The sequence below is a fragment of the Letharia columbiana genome, assembly GCF_014066305.1.
Source record: "Letharia columbiana isolate WasteWater2 chromosome Unknown Sc0000008_s0, whole genome shotgun sequence".
Classification (NCBI taxonomy): Eukaryota; Fungi; Ascomycota; class Lecanoromycetes; order Lecanorales; family Parmeliaceae; genus Letharia; species Letharia columbiana.
The window spans coordinates 206,571-221,845 of NW_023501044.1; the positions used below are offsets into that span (position 1 = coordinate 206,571).

Below are 15,275 nucleotides of genomic sequence, written 5' to 3' on the forward strand. Positions count from 1 at the left end.
CTCCCTCTTAAGACTTCGCCACACAGTCTTAAATCGCCGCATCGACACGCCTATTACGTACGACGAACCCAGTCTACGGCCCAGCAACCGGACAACAATCCAACCCACACCATGTTTTACCCCATCGGCGGTTTCAGAGATCAGCGACCCTGCTCAATACGAGCGCACACGTTACAGATCAATTAGAATGTATGGCAAGAACCCGGATGTTAGAAATATGCAGATGCGCGGTGGTGTATAGAGACTCCTCGGCACAGAGTACAGCAGCAAGTTAAGAGCGTATAGTTTAGTTGAAGTTTTTGTCCAGAGGTTCGCCCTCAGGTTTCTTCGACGCCCAGCTATTAAGCTGGTTAGCGTTTAGGTATCCCTCATTAGCTTATAACAAGTAGCTAGCATAGACGTATAAAACAATCAATCAATCTACTATTAATATTATTTATCGAATTAAAGTCTTTAATATAAAATAAGATTCTAAAATAAACTATTTATCTTTTTAACTATAGCGCTTATAAAGTATAATCTTTACTATAGAACCTTTAACTATACTTCTTTTTATCTCCGCGATATAGATCTATATTAATAAGAACTATAGTTATTTAAATAATAAAGATCTATAGTTAATAGAGTAATTATAATACTTAAATTCTAATATTTTATTAATAACTAAGCGAACTATAGAGTATAAAAATATTAACCTCGCGATAAGTAAGAAGAATACTCTTAAACTAAATTTAGAACTTTATTATATAAAAAATAAAGCTAATTTAATTTAGTATAATTAAGAACTATATATAGTTAATAGAGAAATTAAAATATTAAAAGATTAATATTCTTAATTTCTTTTTCTCTTTTTTACGAGTATCTATCTTTAGAAGAAAGTCTATATACGATAATTCTATCTAATAGATAAAAAATATATAAAGACTAATTTCGACCCTAAAAAGGATTATTTTATAATTTTATTCTATAGATAAGAAGTATATAGAGGATAATTTTCTTCGTAATATCTTATATCGCGCTTTTTTCTAGTTTAGTAAAATCTTATAAATTAAGGCTATAATTATATTAATAATAATAATATCTAATTAATAGAGATATTCTAATAGTAAAAAGTTAGAATTTTAGTTTTCGCTCTTAAAGTATATCTTCTTTATTCTTAAAGTATATCTTTCTTTAAGATATAATATCTCGAGATTCTATTCTACTAAAAAGAAGTATATAGAAAATAACCTCTAATATAATATATTATTAGAATATTTATCTTATTTAACTTTTTAAATAAATTATTAAGAATATATTTATATTAGAGATAATAATATCTAGATAATAGAGAAATTATAATATTAAAAGATTATTATTCTCTATTCTAGAATTTTAGTAGTATTAAAATATATACCTTAATTTATATATATTAATAGAAAATCTTTTTCGGAGGATTAATAGATAAAAGGGGGATAAAGATTATTTTAATAAAATAGCCTCTATTCGCGTAGATAAAGAAGCCCCCCCTCTCTAAAAAGCCATGTCCGCATGGCTTACAATCCACGGACCTTATCTGACCTGACTGGAGAGGAATTGCCGAATCCGAACCAAATTTATTCACTCATGCAGTTACACTGCAGAGTCCACTTCAACACCCGCTGGTAGCCTGCCCTGAGAGTATCACTGGAGATTTGCCCTGATAATCCCAAGCTCTTGCCATCAATGCATTATGAAGAATCGAATATGCCATTTGGTAGCAGGCTCACTTTGTGGAAGGGTTGCCATTGTAGCAGGCTCACTTTCTGGAAGGGTTGCCGTTGTAGCAGGCTCACTATTTGACGTGCAGTTGCCGACATGCTCAGTAAAGAGGTCGGTCGTAGTCGCGTTTGCCATTGAAGCAGGCTCACTCCGTCACACGGAGTCATGCCATACTCCAGCCCCGCGAGGTCTTACGGCAGGCTCCGGCCATGCCCATGCTTCGTTCCATGCCATTGAAGCAGGCTCACTCGGTGCCATTGTAGCAGGCTCACTAGTATACCCCAGTCACATGTAGGTATGCCATACTCCGGCCCCGCAAGGTCTTACGGCAGGCTCCGGCCACACCCCCTCTGCTCCCGGCAGTCATACTCCGACTCTAGCAGTACCGTATTGCTTGGGCTTTGCTAGGACACTCCGTATTGCTTGGGATATGCCTTGGTGCTCGGTAACACCCCCTGTCAGTTTCTTTAAGCTCGTCTGAAGATACGAGCGTTCCTATACCCAGCAGTGTCGTATGGCTTAGGCTTACTGGCAGCAGTCCGTATTGCTTAGGATATGCCGAGTCCGAGCGCCGCACGCCCGAGGCGAGTTTCTTTAAGCTCGTCTGCCCACGAGCGGAATGGTTGAACGGTGTTGTCGAATAATGGTAGAATGATTGGAGTTGTAGAATCACTCAGCAGTGGGCATTATTGCGACAGATTATCGATATCGTACGATTGACGGATTAATTGAATAATGTTAGGACTGCAACCAGATCAAGTCAATGGTGGTATGTAACGAGGATTCAATTGATAGGGAGCAAATCTACATACAGTGGTGAAAGCTATTTGTGGGCCGCAGTGACTTTGCCAAGACACGCCAGGTCCAAATAGGTCGCTAAGCGTATGTTTACGACCATAGAAGTTGTCACACTCGTAATAATTATATTATTAAATATTTAGAGTAATAGTAAAGATAATAGTATTTATAATATCTTATTTATATCTAATTAATAGCTCTATTAGTAAAAAATCTATTATATTAATTTTATTATCTTATTCTCCTATCGAGTTCTATTTATATATATTCTCTATTATTTTTAATCTTAAATTAGATAGATTAATATTATAGAAGTTAAATATTATTTATATATAATTTAAATAATAGAGAACTATTATTAGGATATTAGATATTTTTTTTATTTTTTTAAGATTTTATCTACTCTATTAAGATCTTTATTAGGCTATGTTACGAGCGTACCATAGCCTCTCTTGGCATGGGTCTACTAGCGTACCTTGGCAGGGGGTCTTCTTCTTGCCAGGTGGCCTTCGGCCACCTTCCTTCCTTATCTTTATTCTCCTAGTCTACATAGCCACCATAATCATTACCCCCTTGGTACGCTCCTAACATTAGAATGAAGATCCGTCACTCATACGATATTGGGCCAAGCCATTCACCTCGTACCGGAGCCGCGAGGGACAAACGTAACGGTTCCACCTACTCACTGCACTCGTTGGGAGCGAGTCTAAAGAAGTCTCAACTATAGCCGGAATCTGCTGGGGTGACGTGACGAGCGGAGTCATTGCTGGGGTTTGCTGGGGGTATGCGGTATCTGTCGGGGGTGTGAGGCACTTGCTGAAGGTATGCGGTACTTGCTGGGGATTGCCGGTGTGAGATGCGACGTCATTGCTGGGGACAATGGCATAGTTACTCGAGACCAAGAGGGTCACCCAGGCCGAGAAGGCCTACAACAACCCCCCCCTTCCGTCAAAAATGACCCCTTCATCGGGCATGTCACGTATCTAGTGAGCCTGCTACAATGGCACTCAACACCGACAACGACAGCGACACTGCTGCAGCAACAGCTGTCACGGCAATCAGTGAGTCTGCGAACGGCAGCCTACCTCACAGTGAGCCTGCTACAATGGCCACAACATAGCGAGCCTGCTACAAGAGGCCTACACTATGAGGATTCAACATCCTCTATTCGATTCTACACGGCTGGGCAAGAGCTTGGGGTATGGAATGGAACGGAGCGGAACGCTTGGGTGGGCTTGCTTTCCCTCACCATATCGCTAGCGATCCAATGCTCGCTGCCGCTACCGTTACCGCTACGTTACCGTCGCTACGAAGATGGATCGGTATGCGGTAGCCATGCGGACATAGCTATTTGAGAGGGGGGGTAGTGTTACGAGCGTACCATGGCCTCTCTTGGCATGGGTCTACTAGCGTACCTTGGCAGGGGGGTCTTCTTCTTGCCAGGTGGCCTTCGGCCACCTTCCTTCCTTATCTTCATTCTCCTAGTCTACATAGCCACCATAATCATTACCCCCTTGGTACGCTCCTAACAGGCTAGGTCTAATATCTAATTAAATAAGTCTACTTAATAATATTAGATATAGAATTTAAGTAGATTATACTTTAATATAAACTAGTCGTTTGCGGCATAACTAGCTCTTAGTAATGCCAAGAAATAGATGCCAGGGGTGTGTTCTCTCAATCTTCCCGCCAAGGAACTCGCAAGCTTTGTGCACACGACAACAGCTCACAAAACGCTAGTACAGGATTTCTTGGTGCTTTCCCCCTTCTCCATATAATCGACAGCTGGACTACCAAGGCTATCAAATTTCCCTGCAGCCAATGGATATCGCAAGCAAATCGTGCTACATACGGCAACTTGATACTCTCCCCTGTATCTATCGAAAACACGATGTTCGGAGCCAACTTTCGCAAACAGTGTTCCATGACGTCGATGACTTTGATCCCAGCTGCACCAAGTCGACGACATCTACTCATGACAGGTTCAATGATCTCGATGACTACTCTTCGTGCAGACCGAGCGGAGTCCACACTGAAGGGGCACCTTCATATGGGTCCGGCTCGAAGGGTGCAGTCGGCCCATCCATCTCTATATCATCTCCGTCACCGTCGTCTTGTAGCAGACCGTTATGATGGGGAATGATCCTGGGTTCATTGATCTTGTCTTGACGCAGGCAAACTTCGATTTCGCCCAGCTTTCGATCTCCCGGATCCGCGGTCCACTTCTTGGGGGTTTGCTGCTGGATCTTCCTTGCGATGTCCTTCCCTCCAAAAGAGGCCGCGGTGACAGTACTTTTAAGATCCATTATATCGTACTTCGGGAGGTCGCGCCAAAACCTTGTCCTGAAAGCTTCAATCAAGATGCCCGAGACTATGAGCAGGTTCAATAGAAGTGTGAGGGTATGCACGAGTGGCTTTCCAATACGATATGAGTCGAAACTGCCTTGGATCCTCTTAACCGTTGTGTCGTTGTTTATAGATATCTGACCGCTTCCATATATACCGAGGATGTCGTCGAGGATTGCTTCGAATGAAGCTTCAGTGGCTCTGAGCGCAGCGTCAGGGCGAGCCATGTCAGGAAAGGCTTCCGTCGTCGTATTCAGATTGTACGAGAATGCGTCTCCCAGAACCGAGACATAGAGAGACGGGCTCATCTTAGAGAGAAACTCTAAAGATAGAACAGTGTTGTTCACAAGAAGACCTGTCGGATCAGGATCGGTTGTGGCTGTATCGTTTGCTGTCACGTTTATCAATCGATCCCTGACATCTACGGAAACTGTGAATACCGTGGGAACAAATTCGACTGAGCATTGGATATTGTCGAAGTCATGTTCGTACCAACTGGTTGCTTTGATACCAACCACATGCTGTGCCTGATCATTAGTCGCTGCAAACCATGCAAACATTGTAGCTCCCTTAGGATCGTCACAAATATCTTTGCCAGGTCTTTTGCCACACCAAGCTATAACCGGATCGTGGGCCGAATTCTTGAATTTGGGTAAAGTGCCCTGTAATCGGAATACTCCAAGTGATCCTTGATTCATCATATATTCAAGCGTGAGATTTATCGGTTGGCTAATATGATGGCACTGTACGCTTGCATAGTAGCCAATTTCTTCGAAAGAGTAGTTATTGAGCTGGAGATCCGCGGGAATATCCTGAGGGGGGCTTATTCCTACAGAGGAGCCAGCACCATAAGATCGCCCTTGATAAATCCACACCGGATTATCTAGCTTCGAATGGTTTCGTGGATTAATGTCTGGAGCCGTGGCCTCTCGCGCTGTGTTGATGAGTGCATTTTGGCGGTATGGAATAGGACAGTTGGTCACAAAAGATGCTGTTTGTGGCATCCTTTTAACCGTGCAAGTTGTTATGTTGAAGGTTCTATTCTGACCGAATTGGTCCCAATGATCTTCTGAGGCTTCTGGAAAGCTTGGAACCATCATGCTGCCACGAGTCACAGAATGTGTGGTCGGTAAGGGGGTAATAGCGCTGGCCCACAAGGCAGCGGGTCCGTGGCCAACTCCGATAGCTATAAAGACGAACAGCCAATGGTTTTTTGGTAGATTCCAGTCCATGCGAGGTACTGATAAAGCACTCAGTAGGCCAAGAGTATCGAGTTTGACAGCTTTGGTAGGATGAGCTAGTCGCGTGCGAGTAGGGAAATTAAAGAGAATTGCTAATACCGCAGAAGCCTGCAGGGCTCCCATTGCCCCAGCTACAATCTGTTTCGCTGCTGAGACTGCGGAGAGATTCTCTCTTATATAGACGTGCCATGATCCGATAATAACGTGAGAGTCAAGCGCTGTTAAGGCTACGGCAAGAAGTAAAGGAGGCAGCATAACAAGTATCGGAGTACATTTGGAGAGAGCGCTTGCTTTCGGCCCAGCAAGGGGAGAACTACGCTTGGTCTTGAACATGATTGCGTTTTGAAAGGCTCCAAGCGATGTTGGGAAAAGGACTGAAAGGAGAGGGAGACCCTTTCGATTAAAACGGTCACTCCGGTCCTAGTGGAAAAGAACAGGACTGAGAGCAGACTCCGCAAGGCTCTGAATGGCAGGCATGAGATATGCAGACGTCTATGGGGGCTGTAATGAGGCTGAGATGCGGGCTGCAAAGCTCATGTACTATAGACAAGGCTGATTTGGCCTGCAGGCGTGGGGGCAGAAGGTGCCGCAGGTCTAAAACGAGACGTGTTCGCGTACTGGACGTCGACGCTCATCGCTACCAAGAGTCAATTCCCTATTGGTTATGAGCTCATAGCCTCATCTATAGGCTTCAATGGGTGTCATAATGCCGTATCAGCTTCCAGCCACATCTAAAAAGAGATTTGATTACCTAGCTGCATCAGACCTGCAGATACTTGGCGAATGGAAATTCTCCCGTGCCCACCACACCTGTGTAGATCAATGGCAAAGACTCTGCCGACATTATGTGATCACGAGTCGCGGGTCGTGGACAGGGAGACTCCGAACGTGCTTGATGTTTAATGAATTAATTAGACCGAGGGTGGTCAGCAATCATTTGAACAGCCTGCACCAACTGAAATGGAGAAACAACGATCAGGCCTCACTGTGATAATACATTTTAGAGCTTCTTCTAAACGCATCCGTATTCGCACGGAGTCTTTCACTGTTCTATTATTTGCCATCTGCAATGCAATGCAATGCCAGCATACTACACAATTGTAGGTTTTTGTTGTTCCAGAAAGGCTTCGATTTGGTGGGGTGGCATGAGGACCCTTTTGGCAAAGCTCTGTGGAGTGTTATAATAAACCGGGCGTTATTCGATTACGCTAGCGCCAACTAGACATTGCTACTTTGGGCTCCTTGCAGGCATAAATCTTGTCAAAGCCTTCGCCACCATTCTCGCACCTCCTCTCCAACAGCTTCAATCGCCGATCTCTCAGTCTCCATTCATATGACTCACACCCTACGGCACGTGCTAGCGCAGTCTCCCGACCCTTATTACCTCGTATTCAATCTATATCCCATCTTAGCCGGGTCTTCACTGCGCCCCTCGAAGATATACAATTATCGAGCCACGTCAGCTACAGCTGTCTAGACCTTACGTGCTATAACTTCTGTAATAGATTAGAGACACTATATCCTCTCCGATCCACAGCGAAAAGCGAGATTACCGTCTTAAAGCCATATCATTAAAACGAGATAAATATGAAAATCTAATTAGTGCGGTCAGGCAAACACGGAAATAGCACTGTCGATCAAGGAGAGAAGATTCCATTCCTTAGTTTTGGCTCGCCGCCGCTGCTCGACTTCATGCTCAGCCCCCTTGATACTATATTACCTAATCACAGCTGAGGGGCGATCCTCTATTTACGTAGCCAGATAGACGTGTGGGGAGGTATTTCTTTTATTAGTTGTATGGCAGTAGTCTTCGGGCTAAATAGTTGCTTCGCCCTGTAATGCTCGTCGCAAGCTAAAATTTCCTATCAATATTGTCGTAGAGTCGTAGATCAGCTAAGCGGTAGTAAAATAGTGTCTAGTACGGAAAGGTCGAGGTAGAAAGATCTAGACCGGTAGATCCGAGCGACGAGGCGCTTCAATATGGACGAAAAAGAAATTATCTTCGTTCGTTGGGAGCTAAGCTAAGCTACAGCGCGGGCGATAAGATATGAAATAGCGAATAAGATAGTTCGCTTTTATAGCTAGCTTCGAAAGTAAGTAAACTAGAAGATAGCGAGGGTAAGAGAGGTATAGCAAAGTGGCCTTAAAGGGAAAGGTTAGTAAAACGTCTTATATAAAGATTAAAGTATAACGATTGGCGATAATCGATAAAAGCCAGCTAGGCAGCTAAAGAAATTGACGTAGGACCTTATAATACGAGAAGAAGTAAATAAACGATAGAGAGATGTGGAAGAAAGATAAAGGAAGTGAGAAAATAGCGAGCGCTATAGATCTTTATATCTTAGAGAAAGCGGCGGGTGAGGTAATGCCGGGCACCTTGCCTAAAGAGGCGACACTAAACCCAAAAGGGCCGCGCTTGGCCTGAAAGTAGGAAAGGGCGGATATTTCACCGCGACGTAGATTATTATTAGAAAAATAGTATATCTTATAGAAATATATAAATTTCTATCGACTATATATATGAGAGGCCGTAGATTATAATTATATAAATACGATATTTACTATCTTCTAGAAAGTGTCAGGACTAGCATAGGTGCGATACCAGTATGGGTGAGGTAGAACTAGGATAATAAGGCTACCGAACTATGTATGTGGGAAGGAGGCATGATATAGTAGGGGATGCCTCCGCCAAGGCCCGCTAGCCATAGGGCTGAGTGGTGTGTCAAGGGTACGCTCGTAACACTACCCCCCCCTCTCAAATAGCCATGGCCCCCATGGCTGGTAGACCGGAGATGCAGGCCCATTGCTTGCCTTATATCTCCAAACATCCATAGTCCCTGCAGACCTCGACCGGAGAGGATTTGCCAAGGTGTAGCAGTCAAACATCGGATGGTTTCAATTCGTTCAAAAACACCATGTCCGAGGTTTTGCCGGATCGCATGCTGGTCTTGACTGTTCCATGCCTGCCATGCCTGCCATGCCTGCCATGTCCTTCAGAGATCCTGGAGATATTGGTCATATCTTCTGCGTGCCAGCAAGATTCTCCGAATTCTTCTCCTTGCCCAGTCTGCTTGCCATAGTCCTCCACTTTTTTCGCCTTCAACACCTACTGGCAGCCTGGCCTGGGAGCTTCACTGTAGATTTGCCCTGTGTCTCCCATGCTCTTGCCATCAAGTCCATCGGTAGAACTGAAGAAAATCCAACGCATGCATGTGTCATTCTCCAACACCTGTTGGCAGCCTGGCCTGGGAGCTTCACTGTAGATTTGCCCTGTGTCTCCCATGCTCTTGCCATCAAAAATCCATCCTCCATTCCATCCTTTGTCTCAACTCAGCCGCGCTTGTCGATTCGTAGGTTTGGTAGAGAGGTAGGGAAAGAATTGAATGTGGTGAATGCCATTTGGTAGCAGGCTCACTATGTGTGTTGCCGACATGCTCAGTGAAGAGGTCGTACGTTTGCTGCCCTTGTAGCAGGCTCACTGTGTGTGTTGTCGACATGCTCAGTGAAGAGGTCGTACGTTTGCTGCCATTGTAGCAGGCTCACTGTGAGTGTGGGGGTGTTTGTTTGTTGATGTATTGAATGTAGGTAAAGATGGAGCGGAGAGATCTCTGGAGTTCGTTTGTGATTTGTATTCGATGTAGGGGGATTTAAAGAATTCATGATGTGTTGAATGTAGGTAAGAACGGAGCGGAGAGATCGATGCGGAGCGGAGAAGGATTTCTTGTATTCGATGTAGGGGAGTCGTTTTTTGATGGATTAGGTTACCGTTGATGGTGTAGGTTATTTAATATAGGTTCTTTCGAATGATATAGGTGGTTTGTGATTTATATATGTGATAGGGCTTCTATATAATAGAAATACCCAGCGTTTTCTTTATTAGACTCGGTCGCTTGCTCCGAGCAGAAAGTGAAATATTTGATAGCTGTTTAGTGACTCTACTATCCTCGAGTGTATCCGTTTAAGTTTCTCTTCGCCGGGTATACGAAGGAGCCTTATTATAATGTTAGGACCAGCATAGATACGATATTAATATGGGTGAGGTAGAACTAGAATAATAAGGCTATCGAACTATGTATGTGGGAAGGAGATATAATATAGTAGGGGATACCTCCGCCAAGGCCCGCTAGCCATAGGGCTAAGTAATATATTAAGGATACGCTCGTAATAGAAAGAATATATTAAGTCTAAAACTCTAATAAAGTAACTATAATATTATTATTAGACGTTTTAGATATATATAATAAAGTCTCTTATTCTCAACTACTCTATAATCTTCGAAAGCGAAAAATTAATATAAGAGTAGTTAATTAAATAGAATTATTCTTATTTAATAGAATAATAATACTAAAAATAAGTAAATACTCTATATTAAAGACTTTTATAATAATCGAAATTCTTTAAAAATCATCGCTATCGTCTATACTTTATCTCTTTTATAATTTAAATCTTATCGATAAATATAATAATTACGTCGACTTAGAAATAATAGTTATTAACTTTATAGACGATATAAACCTTCTAATAATAAGAGACTCTATCGAGAAAAACTATAATACTCTTTATAAAATCTACGATAAAGTTTATATAAAGTAGGCGTTATAATATAAATTAAAGTTTAATTCTAATAAATATTAACTACTATATCTTAGTAGAAAATAAAAATTTAGTTTAAATTATTCTCTATAATTTAATAAGAGATAATATATTAAGATAAGACGCTTTATTTACTATCTAGAAGTTAAAATTAACTTTAAACTTCTATAGAGCTATTATAATAAAAAGATTTAATTTAAAGCTATTAAAAGTATTAATATACTAGTAAAAATTATTAAATCGATATAAAATAATAATTATAAGAGTATAAGATAGCTTTATTAGACGATAATTATTTTATAAATAATATACTACTACTTAATATAATATTAGCTTAAAAATATTATTAATTATAATAAAATTTATCTCTTATTATTATAAAGAATTTAATCTTAAATAGAGAGAAAGATAATTAAAATATTTAAGATTATATTTATTCTAATACTTAATATAAAAGTATATTTTCTATTAATTAAATAATAGCTAGATAAGATTATTTTAAAAGTTATCTTATAAATTATTACTAATTTAATATATAGCGAGATTATTAAGCTATAATTTGAGCGATAGAAATTTAAAAGAAAACTTAAAAAGAATAGAAAACTAAGTTTACTAAAGCGATATATTAATAGATTTAAAGAATAATATAGCGATATTAATAAGATTAAGAAACTACGTTCTTTTAGCGTCGTCTTTAATTAAGAGTCTCTTAAAATAATAATTTATAAGATTAAAAAGTCGCTAAAGAATTAGTTAAAAGATTAATTAATAAGAGTTATATAATAATATATATAGATAATAGCGAGATTAATAAAAAGATAAGAGCTTTAACTATATTATTAGATATTAATTTTACTTTTAATATTTATTTAAATTTAAGCGATTAATATATAATATATTTAATAAAGTTATATAATATTCTTTAAGCTCTAACTATAATAGCTATATATTAAATAAAATTATAATTTAATAGAGTTATAGTAAATATAAATAATTAAATATTAATTTAAATTATCGAAGACTTAAGTAAGTATTTAAGATAGATCTATATAATATAAATAGTATAGATTATTAATTCGCTAAGATATCTCGAGATAGTAATAGAATTATATTAGATCTCGATATATATCGATATTAATAGTAATAAATAGATGAATAGAAAGATAAAGAAGATTATTAATTAGCGAGAGTGAGTAGTTTATAATAAAAGAGTAGAGATAAATATTAACGAAATAGCTTAATTATTAATTATATAGATAAGAATAATATTGTTAGAAACCGTTCCTCACGGGGGCCCTACGGGGCCTCTGCGGGCAGGTATTTAAGTCCAAATAGGGGTGTCTGACTGTCAAGCGTAGACACCCCCGGAACCAGCTTTTTTAGCTGAGTTGCTAACAATAGTGTCTGCGCTTTGTTTCCGGGTCGGTGACAGTCTAAAGAATCTGGCTAGTCACCCCGGAGCGACACTAGCCATTGCCGGGGGTGACACGCTTAGTCATTGAAAAACAGAGGGTCGGGGGTTCGAGGACGCTTGGATCCCCCATCAAAAATCAGAAATTAGATTTTTTCAGAGGGTCGCTCGGGTAATAGTCACGGCGAAGGCGGGCCCCGAAGCCGAATACTTTCGGGCAGGACGCCCTATACAAATGAGATTTTCGGGCAGGACGCCCCATTCCATTGAGGACATTTCGGGCAGAACGCCCCAGGGCAAAAAGCCCAAAAGCAGACGCCCGGGAAAGAAACCCCGAGGCTGGCCAAAACAGGCCTGAATTTGATTTGTGTGCGCTAAGGCGGGGCTACAGGCCCGGAATACAGCCCCATTCCCACATTATACCGGTGCGAAGGCGGGCCAAAGGCCTTTCACTTGGTAGCCCCGTGGGCAGAAACCCCAGTGGCAATTTCAAGTCCCGCAATGGCGGGCATTTAGAAGTCTTCGGGGGAGTAAACCCCGGACGGGGGCCCTACGGGGCCTCTGCGGGCAGGTATTTAAGTCCAAATAGGGGTGTCTGACAGTCAAGCGCAGACACCCCCCGGAACCAGCTTTTTTAGCTGAGTTGCTAACAAATATCAACAATTAAGATAGCTATTAGAAATTACGCGATAAAATAATAAACTATCAAATAGGCTAATAAGAAGCGAGGCGGTATTCTTAAAAGAATCTAATTAACACCGTCGAAATAAATATAACTTCTATATTCGAGAGTTAAGCGCGCTAAGACGTCGCTAATAACGCAAATAAAAATCGAGAAAATAGATCTTAAGGCCTTTCTTTATAATTAATAGATATCAAATATAGAGAATAAAGAATACGAGTATAAAGCGAAGTAGACGGCTCGATATATTCTTTACAAATATAGTATCATGGTTTCAACCGGCATTCCTTCTCCAGACTTGCGCTAGGCTCCATTCGGGCTAGCTCCTTGGCGGCTTGGCACTCTGATGACTTCGGCACACATGTTACTTAGCAACCTTCATAGTTAATATTCCATTCATATGACACCACTAATATCATTATTCGATACACGGTTCATTCCCTGACATAATATTAACTATCCAACATAGCCGTGAGCTAAGCTATTGTTGCCTGCCTGCTCCTGCCTGCCTACCTGCCCTGCCCTGCGGAGATCTCTCGAATATCGACTACTCAATCGCCTTGTTGTGGAGGAGATATCCGGACGATTCCCTACCTGCCTGCCTGCCTGCCTGCCCTGCCCTGCGGAGATCTCTCGAATATCGACTACTCAATCGCCTTGTTGTGGAGGAGATATCCGGACGATTCCCTACCTGCCTGCCTGCCTGCCTGCCCTGCCCTGCGGAGATCTCTCGAATATCGACTACTCAATCGCCTTGTTGTGGAGGAGATATCCGGACGATTCCCTACCTGCCTGCCTGCCTGCCTGCCCTGCCTCTGCGGGGATCTCTCGAATATCGACTACTCAATCGCCTTGTTGTGGAGGAGATATCCGGACGATTCCCTGCCTGCCTACCTGCCTGCCTGCCTGCCTGCCCTGCCTCTGCGGGGATCTCTCGAATATCGACTACTCAATTGCCTTGTTGTGGAGGAGATATTCGGACGATTCCCTGCCTGCCTGCCTACCCTGCCTCTGCGGGGAGATATTTCGACTATCTCTCGCTTGCCTCTGCGGGGATCTCTCGAATATCGACTACTCAATTGCCTTGTTGTGGAGGAGATATTCGAACGATTCCCTGCCTGCCTGCCTACCCTGCCTCTGCGGGGAGATATTTCGACTATCTCTCGCTTGCCTTACCTGTTACCTGCCTGCATCAGTGGAGAGATTCCCTGCCTGCCTACCCTGCCTCTGCGGGGAGATATTTCGACTATCTCTCGCTTGCCTTACCTGTTACCTGCCTGCATCAGTGGAGAGATCTCCACCTGATCCGTTATGGACTCGGATCAAGAAGAAACCCGTCCTGAATCGTCATTGACGATTTAGCATTACCAGGCCCAGATTCGTGGCCTCAACACTACTATTCAGAATCTCAACACAACCGTAACACGACTTCGAGAGTCACGGGACCTTCATCGTTCCAATGCAAAGACTCTCACTGCTACGAACACGGAATTGCAGGCCAAAATTCAGGCCTTGACTATCAAAGAAGAAACGGTCACTCCAGCAGAGCCTCTGGATTCCGATGTGGATGAACAACCGTTCCGCCTAGCCGCATGCGGCTAGCGCATTCAAATCAGTTTCGATTCGGCAAATCATCGGACTTTGCGTTTTTGAACGAATTGGCCTCATTCGATTTCGATTTTTCGCTTTTTTTCGGCAATGCGCCAAAACCACGAATCCACCACACCACCACTCAGCACCCCACACCATTACTTCAAGCACCTTCCCGGGCTATTGCCCCACATTGATACCCCCTATTGCCTGCGTCCGCAGGCCTGCTACATGAGATTTGGCTCAATGCCACGGTCGGACACTGAGAGTGTCTGCGAGAAAAAGTTCAAAGTTGTTGTTTCAGGGGGTAGCAAATATGCTTCAGGCCATAAAGGCCAGTGCACCATGGATCATGACGATCGTCTCGCTGTTGCCACCTCGCCGTCGCCATGATTTGGACCATAGGGACATAGCCATTTGAGGGGGGGTAATGTCATGGTTTGATTGATTGATTGATTGATTACATCATACTACCCTGAAGTCTTACCCTAGTAGCCGACTATGCGAGTTACGTAATCTATCTGATCCTTTCGGCCAATCATATAGTCTCAAATAAATGAGGCTATATAAGTTACCGTCATGATTCTACATCTTACTATCCTTAATTCTTAAAAAGGGGTATACTCTATATCGCTAAGGCCCTCCCGTCTTAACTATATTCTTCTTTTTAACCGCTTACCCTAGTAAATCCTTATTATTAATTCTTATTAAGGGCTTAATATTATTTAATAAGTCTAATACTTCTTATAAAGTTCGTCGTTATAGAGGCGTAGCGTAATTTTATTAGCATATCCTTATAAGTAATAACCCTCTCTTTCACCTTTCTTCTTTCTTTAGCTTATTATATTCCTCGCTTCTTACTAAATAGCCTATA

General features: G+C 41.9%; 2 protein-coding genes across 2 annotated transcripts; one reads left to right on the forward strand and one right to left on the reverse strand.

The window, feature by feature from the left end:
• Positions 1-3,362: 3,362 nt before the first annotated feature.
• Positions 3,363-3,893, forward strand: HO173_003400 (uncharacterized protein; the record flags this gene model as incomplete). The annotated part of the gene is made up of 1 exon (XM_037305327.1): positions 3,363-3,893. One exon carries the CDS (start codon positions 3,363-3,365, stop codon positions 3,891-3,893), a length of 531 nt encoding a protein of 176 aa, XP_037167735.1.
• A 645-nt stretch (positions 3,894-4,538) lies between these two features.
• HO173_003401 (uncharacterized protein) lies at positions 4,539-6,458 on the reverse strand (the record flags this gene model as incomplete). Its single annotated transcript, XM_037305328.1, has 1 exon — positions 4,539-6,458. One exon carries the CDS (start codon positions 6,456-6,458, stop codon positions 4,539-4,541), a length of 1,920 nt encoding a protein of 639 aa, XP_037167736.1.
• Between the last annotated feature and the right edge of the window lie 8,817 nt (positions 6,459-15,275).